Source organism: Mycteria americana, chromosome 5, assembly GCF_035582795.1.
Source record: "Mycteria americana isolate JAX WOST 10 ecotype Jacksonville Zoo and Gardens chromosome 5, USCA_MyAme_1.0, whole genome shotgun sequence".
Taxonomy (NCBI): domain Eukaryota; kingdom Metazoa; phylum Chordata; class Aves; order Ciconiiformes; family Ciconiidae; genus Mycteria; species Mycteria americana.
In genome coordinates, this window is record NC_134369.1 from 49,290,068 (window position 1) to 49,311,832 (window position 21,765).

The 21,765-nt window shown below is 39.5% G+C and overlaps 2 protein-coding genes across 4 annotated transcripts in view; both read right to left on the minus strand.

Moving 5' to 3' along the window:
- ISM2 (isthmin 2) overlaps positions 1 to 21,765 on the minus strand; it is a 411,356-nt gene that overhangs the window by 37,038 nt on the left and 352,553 nt on the right. The gene's annotated exons all lie outside the window — the stretch shown is intronic.
- Positions 1 to 21,765, minus strand: part of SPTLC2 (serine palmitoyltransferase long chain base subunit 2) — an 88,726-nt gene that overhangs the window by 13,009 nt on the left and 53,952 nt on the right. For both annotated transcript variants that reach the window (XR_012775948.1, XM_075503356.1), the window contains exon 10: positions 691 to 826. Coding sequence is in view for 1 of the 2 variants with exons in the window: in XM_075503356.1 (XP_075359471.1) it covers positions 691 to 826 (136 nt within the window). In the remaining variant the exon portion in view is untranslated. The remainder of the gene's footprint in view (positions 1 to 690; positions 827 to 21,765) is intronic.

Here is a 21,765-nt window from a genome sequence, read left to right on the forward strand (position 1 = left end):
GTCCTTGAAATCAGGCTTTTGTTTATGTTGCAAAAATTTTTAATATATACATTATATCGTGCTTGCAGAATTTTAGCCTTAACTATCCACACAGCAGCCCACAAGTCCATAAGCATTTATAAAGCTATGTGTTACAATTCCATTAGTATTTACAATAACAATATCTGAGCTACTAAATCCAGACCTCTTAAAGAACTTGGGATTCATCAAATACAGGTTGTTGTGTCCCATCATGTTCCGCCCCCCTGCTTTTTCTTTTTTTAATTTTCAGAGTTCATCTGTAGAAATGTTGGCTGCTTCTGATCCAGGAGCTGGTTGAAATATTCCTCCAGTGACTTTTAGTGTTAATTTCCATTCAATTTCAGCTTCTCTTTAGCACATATATAGACTCTACATATAAATAAAATGAAAAAGAAAAAAAAACAACCCCAAAACAAAAAAAACCCAACTTCTAAAACATGGCATGTAGTAATAAAATTGCTTCCCTGAAGTGCTTTCTTGCTGCCCCAAGCTACAAGGCTCGATTTTCTCAAGATCACTTATAGGAAGTTTCCATGTTTTGTAAGACTCAGTAATGTTCATAAAAGCAAAAATCAAACCAGTCTTTTCTTATATTTAGAAAAATGTTAATATTTTTGAACCATCCTAGCTTTAAAGAAGATGGACGAGAAGTTATCCTGTTAAACCTACCCAATTTTTGCTGGCATGTACAGCATCAGAGGCACAACAGGGGAATCTTCATTTCCATAGATGATAAAGCCCATCTCTTTCAGTCGTCTCCTGAAATATCTCGTGTTCTCTGCTAGCTGCTGCACACGCGCTTTCCCTAGAAAAGAAATTAAGATAAGACCGTGAACACAATAGTCATAAGTCACATGCGTAACTGCAACACAAGACCTCTAAAAAGTACAAACTATGAATGTACCGCTTGTGCCTATGGAGTGTTAAAATTAAATGCAAACTAGAATTCATCATGTAATCAAGATTAATGACTCATTTTCTGACAAGGCTGTAGCTGCATGGACTAAGACAGGCACAACCATCAAGTCCAAGCACTCCCTAGTTTTTCCCATACCAGGTTTTTAATCAAGAGGTACCTGGCAAAGCAAGGCAGTTACCTGTTTTTAAACAAGATTCAAAATTTGCTCAAAATTCACTGGTAAGTGCATCTTGAAGAGGAGTTGGCTTACACTTTGAATAATTAATGGAAACCTATTGAATCAGCTGGGGCTGTTTGCCATGTTTTATCCTGCTTGTCTGTATTAATGGAAATTACTACTTTCCTCCTTAGATCTGCTTGCCGAACTGATCATGTGGCTGCTCCCTAACCTTTTTCAGTTAAAATGAGCTGGGTTTAAATTAAACTGATTACTTCTGATAATCCAGCTCACTTCGCATAAGCGGCAGCAGCCAATTTATCATGTATTCAGCCAATTCTGTATGGTTTTTTTTTTTTTTTTTTTTTTACATTTGTCAAAATTAGTACACAGGACATTAGACAGCTAGCAGAATTTAAATATTCCAGCTATTCAGATATGCATAGGACAACCTATTTATCAGTTAATTAAATTCTAGCCTAGCACAGTGTACTACATTTCTGTATTGCCCAGAAAAAGATCCACATCATCTCAGCTAAACAGATGATAATGCATTTCTGATCAACTAATACTCTAACGTGCTTAAGAGATTAAGCACTATGCCATTGATGAGACTATAATAAGTAACATTTATAATTACTTGTCTCTGGTCCACAGAGTATATTTCTGGATAATTGATTATCTAAACATTGCCTTCGCCATACAGGTGATTCATATACTGAAGCATTAAATCTACAGCAATGCGGATCTATGCCACATAGTGAAGTCGGCTGCTAGATATTAATCATCTTCCTTTAAAGTTGTACATAAGGTGATTAACCAAAAGGAACACCAGGTCTCAAAGAAACATCCAACACCCACATAACTCTGCTCCAGGCCAGAACAAATTTAATTTTAAGAACCTACATAGTTTTTGTAGCCAAGAGTATCAGACATTCCACCCACAACCATGCAATCAAAGGCAAAATCCCATCAAAGGCAAAGCATGAGAAAAAAGGATGAAACCTGTTAAGCCTGCAAAAAACTTGGCCTGTCGTTAGTGGGCAGGAGCTGGTATTTTTAACAGCATTCACTGCCATTTAAGACATCTCTTCTCCTCCATTAACAGCATTATTTCTTAATCTTTTCTCCCCCATAGTTTCTGCAGAAGCTTAATTCCTCTTCCCCCAAAACCAGTAAGATTTCAGTAAAACACAAAGGCATCTTGTGCTTATGAAACTTATTTTTTAGTTGGCTCACACCAGATCAGATCCTCTAGTGGAGGCCCAGCTCTTATGTTTTCAGACCAATTATTTGGTTATTTTAAATACCATAGACTGCAAAGTGACATTGAAAAGAATAAAAAACCTAACAAAATAAAAAGAAACAGGCTACTGCAAGATACTACAGATAGTGGGCCAAAAGCCACTACTTGCATTTCTAACACTGAGACAATCAATAAAAACACAACTGTCCAGAGGAATCTACATGCAGAAAAAAGCTACTATGGTACCTTTTGAGAAAGCTGCATGCGCATGTCTCCTATACAGAAATGCACAACTTCTGACAATATTTCAAGTCAGTGATGTACAATCCCATCAAAATACACGGGAGATTTCACCACTACAAGAGTAGTAAGGTAATGTACTACAGCTGAGTACAACTGCTGTGATCAGCCCCTCTCCCATGACCAGGAATGCAGCGTCTCCCATACATACTCCCATAAATACTCCCATACATACTCTCCATGCTCCCATAAAGCATGGATTTTACAGCGCTTCAAGCAGAAGGAACTTCAGCACCTTCATAGTTTTCCCCTCTACACATTCGCACCCTTTTCCAAGTTGTTGGGAGCCTTCCAGGATAAAGATTAAAAAGCAACCTTAATTTGTAGTTGGCAACCGCTTCACAGTCTTCCTTAAGCTCTTTCCCATAAAAAGAGTTTATGATTCTAGATTTGTTCTTATAGATTGAAGAGTGCTTTGAGATGAAAACAAGTTTCATGCGCAAGTCTTTCACTTCTCTACAGAGATGTAATCACCTACTACAGCAACTGACAGATTTGGAAGGCACTTGCCTTCTTCAAGTTTGTGGGTCTCAAAAGCCTGTCGGCTTTTACTTCGCCCCAGAACCATCAGTCAATTTAATAAAATTATTACCTCTTTAAAAACTTGTCACCATGGCTACAACAATATTACCAAGAACTTTAAAACATATTCAGTGGTGTCTTCTCACTACCCACCATGTGTCATTACCATCTTCTGAAGAGAACTGTAGTCGTGGTGAAGCAAAGCACCAGGAATCAAACAAGAACTGGGCGCAGGTTCCTTGTCCTCCGCTTTCCTTTCTCCCTGCATCCTGTGCAACTACTTGCCTCACATATTTAGTCTCCTATTCCACAATAAAATCCTGCACTTGAAGAGTGATGCTACGTGCTAACTGAATAGGGTTTGCAATATTATGCAACAAGCATACACTCAGTGTTCGGCTCCGTTAATGTTTGCTGGTTCAGCCCCACTGGTACGCGCTAGTGTAGCAGGCTGTTAACTGCTACTGCAGTTTTACCATGTTTTCTGGGGCCACAAAGACAAACCAAAAGCGTCTGGAGACAGCAGTGACTAGGTACCACTGCTAATCCCACTTGTGCCCAAACAGTGCTTGAGCATTCAGACAAGACCTCAGAATCCCTTCCCAGCCCAAACATCTACTGAAGCTCAGATCTCTGTCCACATCTGCTCAACTGTAGGCCCAGAAAGACTGCCAGGACTGCAGCAATCCTCCAGCAGCTGGCTTTCTTGGCAGTATGCAGCTTCATTTTTAAGACCACGCAAAAAAGGCCGGCTCAGACACCACCCTGCCAATTGTTCTTGCATAGGAGTTGTGCAACGATTCTGGTAACCTCCTTTCATCTAGGAAACTGGAATGTGATGACCTTCAGGGAGGGAAAGAAAGGGGGAAGAAAGGGAGGATTACTGGAACTGAGTTCTTCAAAAGGCTAGAAAACTAGAACCCCTTATCAGAGCAACTGATCTGAAGTCCCTTATGGGTCCTGTAAATGGCTTAAACTAGCTACTGACAGACCTACACTGGAATTAGAGGATTAACTAATAACTTCTCCTTTGCTTTTATACCCTTTTGCAAGTTTACTGCAGTCATAACCAGATTGCTCTTGCAATTTAGTAAAACACTTCTTTGCTTGTAGCAGCCTGGGCATCATAGTCTAAAGACCACACATATCCCCTAAAGAACATGCTGCCATTGTTTCAGAAGTAAAGGTCGCGTGCCACCTAAAGAGGAGAAACACTCTCCCTTTACCACCCTCAACTCAGAGCTGTAGCTGCGTGGACTCAGCAGAGAAAGAAAACAGAACAGAGAAAAGAAATGCAACAATTGCCTCTGTTTGGATAGCTAAGATGGGCTGAATATTTATAGCTGACAGTTTGAGAAGAGGAACGTGCTTTTACTTGACATAACCTTATACCAGTCCAAGATAACAGGCAGTCACTTTAAATTGGCATTGCTCAGTTTCATACCAACATTTGTTTTACTGTACACCTTAAGTGCAGCATACATGGTACAGAGTTGCAGCCCTCCTACCCCAGGTGCTCATAACCAAGTGTGAACTCCCAGATCAGCAGCAGCTTTGCTGAGGAAGTCACTCAGAGCTCCTCTCAAACCTTTGCTCTAAGGCATTGCCCATAACATCAGGGTTGTTATCTACTCTACATGCCAAGAATGCCAGATATATGCTTTCACATTTATAAACCCTAAGCAACTTAACTCTAAACTTAACAGAACAGACAAGTGAGGCTTTAGAGTTTCTGCAGCAGAAGCGTTCAGTACCACCAGCTGAACCAATACAGTAAGTAATGGCTGATTGACTGCAGTATTTTTACCATTCTTCCAATACTTAGCACATGCTTTCCAATATGAACAGCAAACTTTTGCCCACTTCTAAACAACCTTCAAAAGATGGTGTTTCTAGATTTGTACTGAGGGAGAGTATTTCTCTTTTCTGACATTTTACCATATGGCATATCAAGTCTTACAAATATATAAGGCAAGCAATATTCTTTAGAAAATGTAGCTAGCATCTCCCTGAAAGAAAAAAAAATAAAAATCCAACACCCTAGAGAATGCACTCCATTATGAATCTAAAGGCACATGAGATACATATTCCCCACAACCCTAGTGGAAAGTAAATTAATATCCCTGCCTGGACAGATTCCCACAGGCTAAAAGAATGATACTTCATCACTTGTAAAGGCCTCTGCTTTAGAGGTCATATTGCTCAGAAAGACAGAAGTTATAGTGAAAACATTATCTAGGAGATATTTAAGCAAATTTCTTCTTGAAGCAGATACTTACCATATAGTTATCTGCAGGATAAAAAGGGGGCTGCACATTCCACCACACCAAATCTAAACTCCTCTTGCAATGGGTTTATCAATGGGCCACACAAACAGATGAACTCACCTGTATTTAGCCTCCCTGCTCTTTACATCATAGAAGTTCATACTTAAACTAAGAGTCCAAATACTGCAAGGATTCTCAGACAACCCTTATTTGCAAAAGGCAGTTTAATAAATACACAGCAATTGCTCAGCAATTAAAAATTTTTGCAAAGCCAGGATGAACTTAGTCTTTGGAAGAAAAAAAAAAAAAAATAGAAAAACCAGACACTTCTTACAGCTGAGATCTGTGTAACTTCTCTATTCCGTGTTAAAAAAATCATCTCTACAAAGAACAAAGAAGCCCTAGAATTTGTGGAAGTTACTCTGCCACAAAGATCTAGTATTTGTAACATTCCCGTCATCTATTAAGGCTGATGAATAAGCTATCATAGATGGTATTGGACTCAAAAGAAAATTTAGTTCAACCAGGATGTATTTGTTTTTCCCCCCTCTTGTGATCTCTAGGCAGTAATTGGAGAGCAATCACAAATCTGTCCTTCTAAACAATGCAACACTTCATCAGCAAGGCTTCTTGAGAAATAAAGGCACATTGCACTGTACACGAACAGACTGACTGATACTGAACTCCAGGAGGGGCAAACCAACTTCAGATGGGCAAAAAAACCCCCACAAGCAGGATTTTATCTGCTTGTCACACTAGGGATCACTGTCACCTGGATCTAAAACAAAGATACTCCACGCAACACAAAGGAAGCTGGATGTTTACATTTTTAATTAATTCTTATAAAGACTTCAAAGCAACATAGTAGGACACACATTTAAAAATGGCTCCTGAGCAGAGAAATTGTTAACTGTATGCACAAGCTGCAATACAGCTCTTGTTGATCAACAAAATACCAGTTCACATTAGATAGCTATGATGAAGTTACTATATATTCTTTCATTAACTAATCTTGTAGCTGTTTGACACATTAGAGTTTTAATCTTGCAGTCTTAATTTAACCTGTTTTTTCTGTTGCCAACGTGGACGAGGCTACACTGAGCAATTTCATGCCTTTATCTTAACACACCAGTTAAAGGCTAACATCTTTGGTTTTAATGATTAACTGAAAAATTTAGAATAAAAGAAAACTCTTGATATGAATGGATTGCTATTCAGTACATGCAGAATCATTCCACTTGTCATTTACATTTATTGCCCCAATTACTCAGTCTCTCAATAACAGCTCATGCTGTAACAAAATGGAACGCCCTCAGTTCCAGTTTTCATTATGTGATCAACGATATTAAAACATTTACTAACAGAGATTTGTAACAATTCAGTAAGAACTTGTGAAGATGTATTCTGATAGTAGCACACTGCCTCTGATAGGACTCAGGATGTATCTAACAAGAAGCAGGTTTTAGGAAGATTGGCTGGAGCATATTAAAGACATCTTTTAAATCCCTGCAAGAAGTAAAGAAGATTAGGGGAGGTTAATCTTAATATCAGATCCATAAGACATCTTTGAGATATGAGAACACTCCATTAATTCTTTGCACAAGAGTTACTTTCAGTCTCTAATGTAATTTGTTTCGCATTGTTTTTCAAGCTTGTCCCATCTTACAAACTCTCGCCAGTGCAGAGGTGTTGGAGGCGAGAAGCATTATATCATGTACTGACAGATGTGCCATCCTTAATTAATAGCAGAATCATTTCTCTTGGTATAGCTTATTTCAGTCAAGGAAGGGATTTATCCAGCAATAAGTTTACCCTCACAAAATACCACAGCTTTACTGATGTTAGCGTGACCTCAGCAGGAATACTTTGCTAGGAGAGCTATCAGTTTTGTAGGACTGCTTACCTGGGCAGGTTTCTTGTCCTCTCCTCTCCTAATAGCCACAATCTAGAGAATATAATAAACCTTTTCCCTCCCTTGTACAAATACTTTCCCAAGACTAAACAAGTTAAGTTTTTGGCCTTTCTTAGACGAAAAAATAAAAATCAAGCAAACTAAAAGAAGGTACTTGGTCAACTAAGTGCTTGTGCAGATTATGGTAGCTCTGTGTGCGTGTATACATGCCAGTGTATGTGTGAAAGGACATCAAAGCAGCAGATCTCAACCTACTTTTTCATGAAAACAATGCTGAAAGGCATTTTATAACCTGAGCAGTAATGTTTACTGACTGTTGCTAGTTACTTAAGTAACAACTGAGCCTCCATATTCTTGTGTGGAATAAAAAGAGCTTGTGGAAAGGGTATGTTCAGTAGCATCCACCATCGTTCCCAAATGACATGGCCAACCTACAACCCAAGTTTATGGAAATCCTTGACCACGCAAGCCTACTAAGATTTTTACCAGACATGTACGTAATTAAAAGCCAATCATCACTGAAAACAGAAGGGGGAGGGGGAAGAGAAAGAAATCACAATCTATTATGAAGACACAGAGAACAACGTGATGCCATCCTGTTCTGCTCCCCAAACAGAAGATAAGGTGGCTAAATACAACCTACATGGAAACGATATGGACCGGGCTGCAACATTTCATGGTTGCTTTTCTGAGAGCACCAGCATCAATGTCAGTGAAGATAAAGCGTTATTTCATTAGCATAGATAGAGCTTTTTCATATACCTTGCTGTCAATGAGCCAAACAGAAGAAAATAAGTGATAAGTTCTACTTCAGAAAGCTTGTATTTTCAGACATTTGGAAGTGTTTAAATCAAAGTAAACTGGTGATGAAAACTTGGTTACATATTCTCTAGAAGTTTGTTTCTTCAAGTCAGAGTGATGCTATAATATATGCAAGCTTTTAAATTTTTCCACATTAAAACCCTCTTGTTTTTGCAAAGGCTTATACTTCCATTCTGTTTATTATTCCTACATTTCTGTCTTTTGGTTGGCTGTTTCAGTGGAAGACATAATTCAGCATACTCTGTTTTGGAAACAAGCATTTTTCACATCTCAACCAGGAATTCAATATTCTTCTGCTGATTTAACAGATTCTCCACTAAGCTTCCAGAAGCTAAGTTGCCTCCTGAGGGCTTATGAAGATCTTTTGCAATGTTAACATAATAAGTCAAGTTGTTTTCTGGACACTATACTTGTAAATACCTCATCATTAAAAAAAACACAACAGCCAATTCCTTTTTTGAGAAGGCATAAAAGCAGTACTGCTCTTTTACTGCCATGAACGCGTTTTTCATATAAGATATAGAAAATTTCCTCTTTAAGGCTTCTCCTGAAAAGCACAAGTCAAGCATGACTTCTAACAACATTTGCACAATGAAAAAAAAATGGCAAAATGTTTTTAGATTTGCCAAGTAGCAGAAAGGACAAGCACAACTTAAGAATATCTGACTGGAAGCAAGGGTCAGATTCAAAACAAAGTAGTACCTATTTAAGGGCTATAGCAAGGAAACTGAAAACTAGATAAGAGTGAGATTTCAAACTAAAACACACTGGAACACTGAACAAAATTCCAGTTCAACATTGATTAACTGCCAACACTTTTACCTTTTAAGGAAAAGTTGCACTAAGAGAGACAGGGAGAGCACGATGTTGTTAAAAATGCTGTAATAGATGCTTAAGGACCTGGGATGGTAGTATCTGCCAGAGCTGAATTTAAGAGGGTTGTAACATCATCTGTCAGAAAGAAGACTCACAACATGAACTCACATGCCAAGGCAGAAAGGGGCATCAATAACGATTCACATGCACAATCCTGCCAAAGGCAGCAATCACCTACGCAATAATGGAAATGTTACCTCCTACAGCAACCTATTCTTTCAGCCTCAAAAAAAAAAAAGTTATTTACAACAGCTCAAAAATGAGAGGGAGGTTTAAAGCAAAGTTTTCACTGGTTTATTCTAAGAGATCATACTGTAAAAGCTAATAAGGAAAATTTATTATACATTACGTACAGATTTCTTGTCTTTCAGAATACTTTTCCTATCTCCTTGTTTAAGTCCCAGGGACATGGTAGCTCCACATGTACCAATCTGCTTCCTCTAAGATTGCATGTGCGAGCACTGCACCACTGCCAATATTTGCAGTAAGAATTTTACATCCTTCCCTTCAGATGCCATCTGCAGATTTTCATTACAGGTCTTCAGAAAAGTATTATATACAATTATACAATGTAACCTGAGACTGCACAGAGACATATTAAAATGTATTGGGTCAGAATACTATATTCCCCCAGTTTTACATTATAAAGCACCAGCTCACACAGGCGAATGCCAAGAGACTCTGCCAAAACAATGAGAAACTTCAAAAAGTAATTAGACTAATTCCTTTACTCAGTGCTATTATATTACTGTTCAAGAGCTCAAACTCCAGTATTTAGCAAACAGTCAGAAGAGAGAAGCGACTCACTGGGTTTCTCCGCAGCACTGCTGGGGGGATCCAGGTTTCAAACAAGCTTGAAAATGGGAAGAGGCACTAGGCTTTACGGCTGGAGGCTGGGGTCACCAGAAGGACGGAGCATCTTCCACTAGGGGCCACTGCTGCACAGAGGGAGCCGGCAGCCGCCCGCTGCGGGCCCCGGGGGCAGCCGCTTTGCCTCTGCAGCAGCGACCTGCTGCCAGCCTGCGCTCCCCCCTCACAAGCCTGTACTGCATCACGGTAGAGCCACGCTTCATTCATCCAGGAGACGCTAAGGAACCGCTAAATGGACAGCTGAGTCAAGTTATTTCTTCTTCTGACACGCTTGCGTGCTTCCCGAGTTCACCGCTCGGGAGATAAACTACAACTGACATGGGAGGAGAAGCCCGGTTTCAGAGCCAGCGCGCTCGAACGCATGAACAAGGAAATCACAGGACCACTGAGAGCTCATGTTTGTTGGCCATATGGCAGCAGCATTAGCAATGATTTATTTTAGGAGAAGCGGTGAAGGGCTTGGCTCATGACTATTCTGAGTTAACCCCACGCCTATGTCTTCTTAACAAGACTGTATGCAGGGGATTTGCCTGGATTACACAGGTACTGAGGATGGAGCCACTGCAGAGGTGGTGGTAAAATGGTCAGCGCTTTAAAGGAGAGAGGAAAACAGTTAAGTTTGATTTAAAAAATTGGCAATGGTAAAGCCAAGGAGATTCAGAAATGGAAAAAGGAGAAAAGAAAAATTATGGCTGATATTCTTGGCATTGAAAGGTCTCCAAGAAACAAAATTTATGCTAATACTAAGTATCTGTCATTGCATTTGCTATCAAGCTAAACAGTTCCAGTGGAGTCTAAAGGCATGCCAAAAAACAGCTGGGTGCATGTACTGTGTACTCATGGAGTTTATATATACTGGTGAGATTGAAGCCTTTGGCATATTCCAAAGCCCAGAGGAATATTTTTATATTTGCACTTTCTGATTTTGTTTGCAACTACCAGCTGCACTCAGAACTCCAAGGCAGCCTGCTCGCACCATGAACTTCATCATAAAGAGATCATGTCTCTTGATGTGACTGGAAGAGATCATGTCTCTTGATGTGACTGGAAGAGATCATGTCTCTTGATGTGACTGGAAGAGATCATGTCTCTTGATGTGACTGGAAAGATATTATTTGTACCATTTAAAATATACTGATGTTTTAAAAGAGCTTTGGTCGAGCATGTGTAATAATAGAATCGTAGAATAGTTTGGGTTGGAAGGGACCTTTAAAGGTCATCTAGTCCAACCCCCCTGCAGTGAGCAGGCACATCTTCAACTAGATCAGGTTGCTCAGAGCCCCGTCCAACCTGACCTTGAATGTTTCCAGGGATGGGGCATCTACCACCTCTCTGGGCAACCTGTTCCAGTGTTTCACCACCCTCATCGTAAAAAATGTCTTCCTTATATCTAGTCTAAATCTACCCTCTTTAAAACCATTACCCCTTGTCCTATTGCAACAGGCCCTACCAAAAAGTTTGCCCCATCTTTCTTATAAGACCCCTTTAAGTATTGAAAGGCTGCAATGGAGGCACCTTCCCAGAAGATCTTACTAATTGTTCAAAATAACACACGTTCCACAGTTTATTATTCTATTAATAGAAACTTTACATTGGTGACCACAAAGGAACTTGACTGATCAGGCTGCACATGCACTCCAAACATCACAGTGGTAGTATTGCCCAACCTACTATTGTAGCCAATAAAATAGTATTTGTATTAACAGGATAAGTCTGATTTCTTCATACTGCCCTGATCCATGTATCATTTAAACTGTAAATTCTAGAGCAGTCATGATCTCTGTACAGCAGTGAGCACAACAGTCTTAGCTCATACCAAAGGTTTTCTGCGATATGGTGACACAAAGATGTTACAAAACGACATGGTAATAAACTCAGCTAAAATGGCCGCTCACCCATGCACAGCCATGATAGTATTATAATTATTTGATTAGTCATCTTTTGCCTCAAACAGCAGGCTTCATTATGTGAGCAGAGAGACTTTGAAATAAGATACATGTGTAAAGGAGACCAGCATGAATAAACATTTTAAGGAGTTAGTAAGACAAGCAGTATTAAAACCAATTGATTTAAACTGAGCCAATGTTTATCGAACTACAGGAGACAGCTTTTCTACAGCAAAACCCCTTTTATAAGATCCTGAAAAGTCAAGCTTTAGCGAGATAGAGACAAAACCAGTACAACACTACTGACACCACAGCCACAGAAAAAGAGATGGGTTAACGGACAATCCTGCCTCAAATCTGGCCAATGTTGGCTCCTAAAAGCAGCGTAAACCAAATATTTAGTAAGAGTTGCAAATACATAAAATGAGTAAATTCCATTAGAGATGTTTATAAATGCTGAAACTTAGAAATTGTTAATCCTTAGTCATTAAAGTGAGATTACACGTTATCATTTTGCCTAGACTCAGTGCCATTTTTGTCCAAACTAACAGCTAACACAAAGCAGCAATGGCTAACAGTAGAGCTCTGGCAGTAGAAAGGTAACACACTGACATACCTCCAGTTACAAATTTTTACTGAGCTACCACTTGGCAGATCAGGCTTCACATACAAACCAGCCAGGCAATTCAGAACTTAAGGGCTGTCTACCACCACCACTTACTTAATTCTGTATATAGTTGAACTAGGTATCTCAATGGTTAAAAGCATATCCAAACTACCCTACAGCTCCTATCCGTGGAGGTGGCAGTGGGAAGTATCCAATATACCAGAGTTCAGTCCAGAGCAAGACTGGCTGAAAAGGTTTTGCATGGTGAAACCTGTTAAGGTTACAAGAAGGAAACCGACTTCTTAATAACTCGATTCTTTAATTATTTTGTCTGCATGTACGTTTAATCTTCTGGGTGCACATACATCACCAGTAATCCACTTTTATACCTTCTGCCTTTGTAGTTGGCAATTGTATAGCAACCTGCATCTTCCCCAGTGTGACTGAAACAAGGCTAATGGTCAGCCTTACATGTGCCCTTTACAGTCTCTTAACTACAGAATTGGTAATCTACTAAGGACTCAGAGGGAGGCTACTATGCATGAGAATAACACATCAAGTATTTACATTTTTTAAGGAGGGTACATCTACAAATCCACAGGATAGAAGACTCCAAGCGCTCCCTGTCATTACAATTAGTCAACAGTGGGTCCAAGTCTTTAAAACATACGTGAATGAAGGGCTGCTTTATCAAATGTAGTATCACTACCAGACACTACCAGTCACAGAGATTTTGATGAAGCTGTGGCTGAAACATGAGATGACTGATCTGCAGATGTCTGAAAGACATTAAGTTAGCTCAGGCTATGTTAGAATATTTTAGCAGAGTATGCTTCCACTGCTAGAGCCAATCCCAATAGTGCATAGAGGGACTGCAGCCACTGAAAAACTGAAGACTTGGGCAAGACTTGATTGCTCTCCATAGTGGGAAGTAAAGTTTCAGCCCTGAAGTGTACTTTGTAAAGCTTAAACCAAGAATACAAGAAGATAATATCCTGACTTGGGTGAAAGTCAAACATCATCAGGAAGAAAAACTACTACTAAAAGCTATCAGTTATTCCTCTGTAAGAAGATCACCAGAAAACTAATCCTCATAGACAGGAGGAAAAACTAACTGTTGCCCTTATGAGGCATGTAAGTGCAGTAGGAATGAAAGTTGGAACTTGCCTTAGAGAACAAGCTTTTTTTACTAGGGGAAACACCTTTATTGGACAGCTTTGGTACTTCAGGGCTACAGGGTGACTGAATGTAAAGAATGGCATCTCAAAGACATGGGTGGCCAAGGCAGATGCAAGAAACCTTTCTAGCCAATAGGTAGATTTGAAAGACAGTAACCAAACAGCTACTCCAGAACTGCTGAGCTAGGGACATGTAACAGCTTGTACCTGGCACAAAACAGGCTTAGCAAGATAAGAATGTCCCCTTGAATCTTGCCTGCTTACCAATTAGCCCATCCTTTGTAAGTGTAACAGAGGTCTTCTAGACATGAGCATCATTCAACTCCAGACAGAGGTTCCCAGTGCTTTGATGACCAACTCCTGAGTTCTTAATCTCCAACAATCAGATCTGGGAGTACGTAATATACCTACGGTCTGCCCAAGAGATGAGGCGCCAGAATTATCCTTGCCAGCCCAGATCTAGTAGAATGGCTACTGCCACATTGTATTGGCTTGTCAAAGACCATCAGAAGGAATCTCATCAGAGGACAAACCAGCTTCCCTGACCACAGGTTGGAAAGGCACACAAGCAAACAGATATAAATCAGCTACGAAGCAGCAGGAACTGATATCGCTAAGAACTGTCAGTGCAATGAGGTCATTCTAGGATGCATCTTGCACAGACAATGACTCTGGAAACATCCACTCTGCACCTTTTTTCCCTGTGGTCCAACAGCACTGAAAAAGGCATTTGTGGAATGTAAAAGAAGCTCTACAGTTTATTATTCTCTGTGTAAAAATACAAAATGTCCCAAATGCTGAAAACAGGGTGTTACTGCTGTGGGAGGTACCACTTTCACATTTCACAAACTCCTTTAGGTTGGAAGAGATGTCTCGAAATCAGCCAGTCCAATCCGTCTGCTCAAGCAGAGTCAGCTAGAGCAGGTTGCCCAGAACTGTGTCCAGTGGGTTTTGACTGTCTCCACAGATGGAGACTCCACAACCTCTATGGGCAGCCTGTTCCAATGTCTGACCACCCTCACAGCTTCAGTTTTCAGAAACTCCTTCCCTCTTTGATACATCCTAAAATTATCAAAAAGTTATCATTTACCAGATGCAGAAAACAGCTAAAATTACCCACATTAATTCAGTTCTACCTTGTACTTTTAGCTGCCTCCCACAATAGAGGATGAAATTTCACATCTATCAGTTTGAGATACTACTAATAATGAGCACTTCGCCACTTTTGCTCATGAACATGCTGCACATAAAAGATACGGGGCATCTAGCCTAAATGGCTTGAAGCTGCTGAGATATTTTGCTCGGAAAAGGTGAAGGCCCAAGCTGCCAAACCCCACAATAATACACATCCACTTCCTATGTACCCTGGCAGCCAAAGAGTGAGTCAAACTTGCCAGGGCACTTTGGTCATTATACAGAAAATGCCTGACTGAATTTTAGTAACAACTCAACATGGCTTCAGAGTTATTTTAACCTGTGGCCAATCCCCACATGAATGTCCGAACTGCCTAGCCACAGAAATAACAAGCATAGCAAAGCCAGGTTCAAAGCGTTTTCTCTTTACACCTAAATCTAAGATAAATGTTATTCATGCCACACTGTGCAAATATAACTGCAAGGACTCCAGCTCTAAAAATAGAAGTGGTAGGAAAGTAAGAACTAGTAATGAGTGATATTACTGCTACCTCTGCCCAAGCAAGAAAGACTAAAATGCTTTGCAGAGTTAGTTGATGACACTTCCCTCTGCAGCAATTAGCCTCACAAAAGGTATCAAAAGAACTTGGCAAGAATAAGCTTCATCATGGTGTTGCTGTGATTATTTTTTTAAAGCAAATAAAAACAACAAATTGAGAAAATTTCTAAAGCAAAAGCAGTAATGTGTGGCAAGAGAATTTAGAATCATGTTCTGAAATAAAAGAAAATCTGGAAGCAGAGACCAGCCAACATTCTCAACAAATCAGACACTACAGTAAGTCATATTCAGTATGTTCTACTTGCAAGCATTTAAACTTGTCTTAGAGTGGAGTTTAAATTTAGATATTATGACAACAAAAGCTGTCTCTCCCCTCCAAGACTCTTGCGGACATTTCTGTTTAACAATCATCATTGGCTCAGATTTTTTTTTTTGTCAGAGCACAGAACTGAGCCTGAATGTATCATATAATTAGGCAGGTTAGAAGAAGTAGTAATACTTTGGCTGGGACAGCAAGAAAAAGAAGTAGTTGCCAGGGGGACCAATTAGCTAGCAAACTACCTAACACCACTCTGAACTTTTATAGATGCAAACTGACTACTTGGCAAGTTTTCAGAAAATGAACCCACCTCCCTGAAGCTACAGCAACCAACAAGTTTAAGAACAACCACTCCTTGAGAAAAACTCTTTAATAATCTGCACTGTTCTCACTGCTAGGTGACAATAACAGTAACAGTCCTTGGGTGGTAAAGTACAATAAATGGTGCCAATTACACACAAAATACTCAAGATTTCTATCATCACTTTTTCAAGCTCTCCCTCAACAGATTAGTGGAATTGAACTTGCAGCAAGAATTAGCTCCTGAAAAATCCCATGCACTATCTTGCTTTCTGAAATTCTCCTTTGAAATTGTACATCTAATGGACATAAAAAGAAGCAAAAGCTTTGTGACCAGTAACAGGGAAGCATGTCATTTCCATAAACAATATATATGTCTTATTTTCTACCAATCTGGATATGAAGCCTCTAAGTCATCCATTGCTACCAAAAAGCTGCAGCCTTGCCAGGGCCATGTAATTTATCACAACCAGATGGTGTGCTGTCAATAAAGGAGGGGCTGCTATCATTCCAGGGCAGAATAATTACCTTCCCTTTGAACCAAGGACAATGTTTTCAATAAAAACCCAAAGCTGTTTAATGCAACTTCCAGTCTGTCAGACTCCCACTGTGCAGCTCCAGGATTCATTAGACTCACAGAAGTGAAGGAGACCATTTGTTAAAAACATAGCATAAGTCTCTCAGAGAGGACATTGATGATATACAATTAAAAAAAAAAAAGGCATTTTGAATCTTCTTTAAAAGCTTTTTGCATAGACTTTTTCCATCACAAGTTTTACAGGGAAAGTAGCTGTACTGCATTAAAATGCCACCTATGTCCTCGGCCTTTTAAGTAAATTATGGTAGATCTTCACTACTCTGGTATGCACCTTTTCTGGCTCTGCATTTTTGCATCTCAAAAGCAGGAGTAGCAACATTTATTCTGGGAGGAAGACTAGTAGGTAAACGGTTGTGAAACCCAGAGAATTAAAGGTTAGCTAGTAAATGAAGCTAAAGAAGAACGGAAAGTCATCTCTTTCAGACCAAAACACCACTAGGCTGACATTCCTCTGACATATGGAAACACATGCCAATTATACTGGAGTAATTCAGAGAACTGGACCTTGCAGTGTAATTAAACAAGTTACAGTACAACCCAATGGTACCTTCACTTTGAGCAATGCAAGAGACTGGATGAATTTCACCACATACTAAATTTCCCCTAGAGCTTCAAACTCTGCCAAATAAAAAGCAGTAATTATTTGAACACTCAAAGCATTTTCTAAGTCTACTTCCAAGCCAAATTTTGACTTTCAGCTTCCTCTTCTTTCAACAGTGCACGTTTAATGAAGTGGTTAAGAAACACATCCTCTTTTCACAACAGCAGAACTTCTTGTTCATCTTGAAAAGCTAGAATAACTATCAGCCTGGGAAATTAAAGGTGAGCTGCAAGCCCAAGTATGACTATTTCCAGAAATTACATGTAACAGAATAGAATGGAAATGTTAATGTAGTTTTAGTTCCAAGATAGTAACAAACGTTATTAAAAGATGTCTTAGCCCAGTTTACTCTTGATTGACCCTCTAACTAAGATCAAATCAGCACATTCTTTTCTTCATGCAGCAGTTGCCTACAGGATGCTACTCAGATTCTATTATATTTTACATGTGATTTACAGCCTTAGAAGAAAGAGATATTCGGGCAAAGCATGATAGAAGAGATAAAAACCCCACAACAATTGAAAACAATTTAAAATTTTGCACAAATCTCAACTGACATACATTTCTGCTTATCACCTCCGGGAGCTGCAGTCAGTAGCTGATGGCTTACCACCCAGAAGATCACAACTAATAAAAAAAGGTAAAGATAAAGCACAAGATCTCTTGGTCCTCCTAAGAAGCACAGTTATGTGCATGAACAAAAAGCTTCACAGGGAAAGAGTAAGTTGTCTCCTCTGTATGAACAAGTAAGGGTGGCTCTTACCTTGGGTATTGGGGTCCATCCCCACCAGAACTTCATAAACATCACTGGAAAAATCTCTCGTGTTCTTTCTTAATGAGTACATGTAGTGGGGACATAACACAATGGAGACAGCAAGTAACAAGCTTCCACAAAGACAGATACAGATCTGTTTTTACTAACACTTAAAACTCTTCTCAGGGTTTGAGCATTTCTTGCAGCTATGCAGTAACCTTCAGTGGAGATTTTGTAGGCTTTTCCAAAGCCCACAGACACAGGTGTGTGGCAACTCACACTGAGTGTGCGAAGGTGCACGCAAGAGAAAGTGCAATGTCCTTTACAAGGTAGACACCTTTGGTTGTTTTCCAACACGTGCCAGTTAGTCTCATCTTGATAAGAAACCACCTCTACTGTTCTTGCTTTGTACAATATTGTTGTCTCCAACTCTGCTGTATTACACACAGAGTATACTACAAAATCATCTTTTTTGAGACCCCCACCAGCTATGAAGCATTAGCGTTGCCACTGCTATTAAAGCTACTTAATGAGAAAGTAGTGAAAATTGAGTATATATTGCGTTGTCAGGAACCAGTCAATACAATCAATTAAGCTAAAGGCAACTGAAGCCATTTGTCCTTACACGAAGAAAATACATTCAGAACTACCAATATTAACTGATGCACAGTACTTGGAAAAATGAAACCAAAGAACATAGGCTACACCACAGCACAGATGATCAGCTGCTAATTTTGTTAGCACTTACACCAGGGCAGAACCAGACTCTAGCATGTTCAGAACCTTCCTCTTGATCAACCTCCTGCAGTAAGCGACTGAAGAAGTGGTATCAGTTTCTAATTAACACCGTATCAAATCATGTAATACAACTCTAAGGACAAACATGTCTGAACAGTTTTGCTGTAGGTTTTACTATGACTCTTCCTTCTAGTTTGTGTTTTAGATTTCCTAATTAATCTGAATTTTCTAAAGCCAGCAACTGAATTAACCTTTTATTAACTGAAACACCTTAGTCCCTCTTGCCCCACAGATGGATTGGTATCTGCATTGAGATGTAATTAAATGAAACGAAGGGGAAGGGAAAAATAACCTTACAAAAACCACACAAGGCACCAACAGTCAATTTTGTTGAGCTTTGTAAAGTGAACTTCAGTTAAGTTCTGGCGAATACAGATTTTTAAAGGCTCAACTGGCATGCAACATCATGGGTACACCAACCAACATTTTTAAAAATACCAGGTATTTTCAGCATTGTGATAAAAATACAGCCAATAGCTCATCCTTGGAAATAGTCAATGTATTCTTTCAAGTCTCTCTCGTTTAAAATATTGCTCCACAAGAGGAGCAACACACAACTCTTCGGTACATCCAAAAGACAGGATTAATTGTAATTTAATATGGAAACATTTCAGCTGTCTTAATACCAGGATAATTCCTATGCAAGTCTGGCATTTGAGACATGCCACATATTTGTCACTGAAGCGTATGCATTTTTGTGCCCTTATGTGCGGTCCATCAGTTGATGCATTGCCCATAACAGTACCCCCTCCCACACATTCGCTCTCAGGTTGCCGAAGAGATTATTGGCCCTCTGAACCTAGAGCTTTTTCGTTTTCATTGGACCACTTCTTTGTTCTATAAAGCACCATACAGTCCTCAGGAGTTCACAGCTAAAGGGATACCAACAGCCTAATCTGGCTGTGAGCAATTCAGCAAAATGCATGTGTTTACATTTGTCAGCCTTTAAAAGAAGATCTTAAGAACCACTGGGTTTGCAGCAGTAACCTTCACAAGGTTTAACACTTGAGCGGCAGTGCTTCTTCCCTCTCTGATTTTAAAAGCTGCCCTTTGTATAGATAAAAAAAGTGACATACAACAGGGATATGGAGCCATTAACATCTCAGACTCCCTGTGTGATAATTAGAGGAAATGATTTGCTGACCTCAAGCAGTCTTTGAAGTCTGCACAAGCAGTACGTGAAGAAGAGGGAAGGATTATTCAGCAGGACATACATCCCCGTAGGCCTCCCTCTGCAAAAAGTTCTGCTGGACTGATTCTTCTCGCAAAACCTGGAAACACCTGGGCTGCCAAAAAACTTGTGGTTATAGACAATGTTCAAGGACTGCTGTGAAACAGACTGTGCATATCAGTGTTTTCTTTAAGCCTAACATACAAAAACTGTCATGAGGTAAGCATTGCTTTGCAGAAGTCTGAATTACTAATCAGTTAGCATTGGGGAAAAAAACCAAAAAGCAAAAAACAAACAAAAACCCCTCAAAACCTATATAGCTCTTCTATTTAGAAAGCTAACCACGATTCCCTTTCACACTTACACAGGCTGTTATCTTATGTAAGACAGCATACAAACTAAAATGAATTGCTCACATTGTTTATTGTCAGCAGCCTCCTGATTTTAAAGATACAGAAATTACCAAATAGTAGATCCATATTGCATAAATAATCTATTTTAGTTAACCATGTAAAAGAGAACCACGTCCTCAAACATAATGCCAACAACTTGTAATTTATTCCTAGAACTCAGTTTCAAGAGATGGGAAAGCGTAACACAGTCTCTTGCCATTTCTCTGCGTACTGCGTACGAAAATGCACTGTGTATTACAGAAACCTGCGTTTTTAAGACTCAGGAAAGTCTTAAAAGAGAGTGCTGGTTGCTGGTATCATCAGATTCCTCAATGACTACTAGAATTACATTTAGCTGGTAATATGCTCTTAATTTTTTTTTTCCAGTATTAACTACAACGGTATACCAGATCCAAGTCAGACACTGCAGAAATAGCAACTGTCTCTAAAGTTTGCACAATGGAGAACAAAAGATCCTATGCTCTCCATTTGTGTTCAGTGTGACTCTCCATAGGAAATTCACCTAGAAAGAAGTAGGAGGATTTGATGTCTTTGGTGAAGAATGGATCTTGTCCAAGGCAAAAAAAAAACCCACAACAAACCAAACCAAAACATTGCCTCCTGTGAATGGCTGTCAGAAACACACAAGCCCTTACCACTTCAAGTAGAATTCAAGATAATGCCTGGTCTGGTAGAGCTGATAAAAAGTTATCCATGAACTCCATTTTACCATTTAAAAAGAGCGAGAAAGTGAGAGCATGCGCCTGTGTATCTAAAAATCAGTAAGACTGACTGAACACAAAATTATTTCATATGCAAAGGATTGCACAGGAACGACTCCATTTCATGGTCACATTATACTTATCTCCTCTGATATGTTCGAAGCCCTGTATAACAATGCTGCAGTGAGAGACTAGGCTCATGAAGAGATCCAGAAGGGCACCCTAACTCCAAACCCACAAGCCACCACAGTATTTTTCCACAGAGAACTTTTCCAGAGGCTGAATTTCTACTGAAAGCAACTTAAGTTCTCTCTAGAGTATCATAGCTTAATAGAGTAGCTATACAGACAGGACCAAATAACTGTCCTATGAGAGAAACTAAGAACAAAAGCACACTACAAGCTCAACTTCACTCTGACACTAGCTGAAGGATTTGCTGAGAACAGCAGTATTGCCTGCAACAAGTCATTTCCTCCCCCCACCCCCAGGGGAATCCAGAAAGCAATTTCTGAAATGTAATTCACAAGAGCAATACTTTTTTATGATTGTTTAATTTTTATGTTTAGCTGTTCATGTTTGTTTATACCTTGTTCACTGTATCTGGTTATGCTGCTGTCACATGGCTGAAATTCACTGCATCCTAACAATTATGATTTACAGTCATCTTTATTTTCACATTGAATGTAAAAAGCATTGGTTCAAATGAATCAGTAATTTTAAAGAATGAGATTAGGACTATGCCTCCAGAACAAAGAAATTAAGTTTGTGTTCCCTGGGTACAGGTATTCTCTAACTCTGCATATCAATTGCTGGGAGGATTTGCGGGATTGGTAT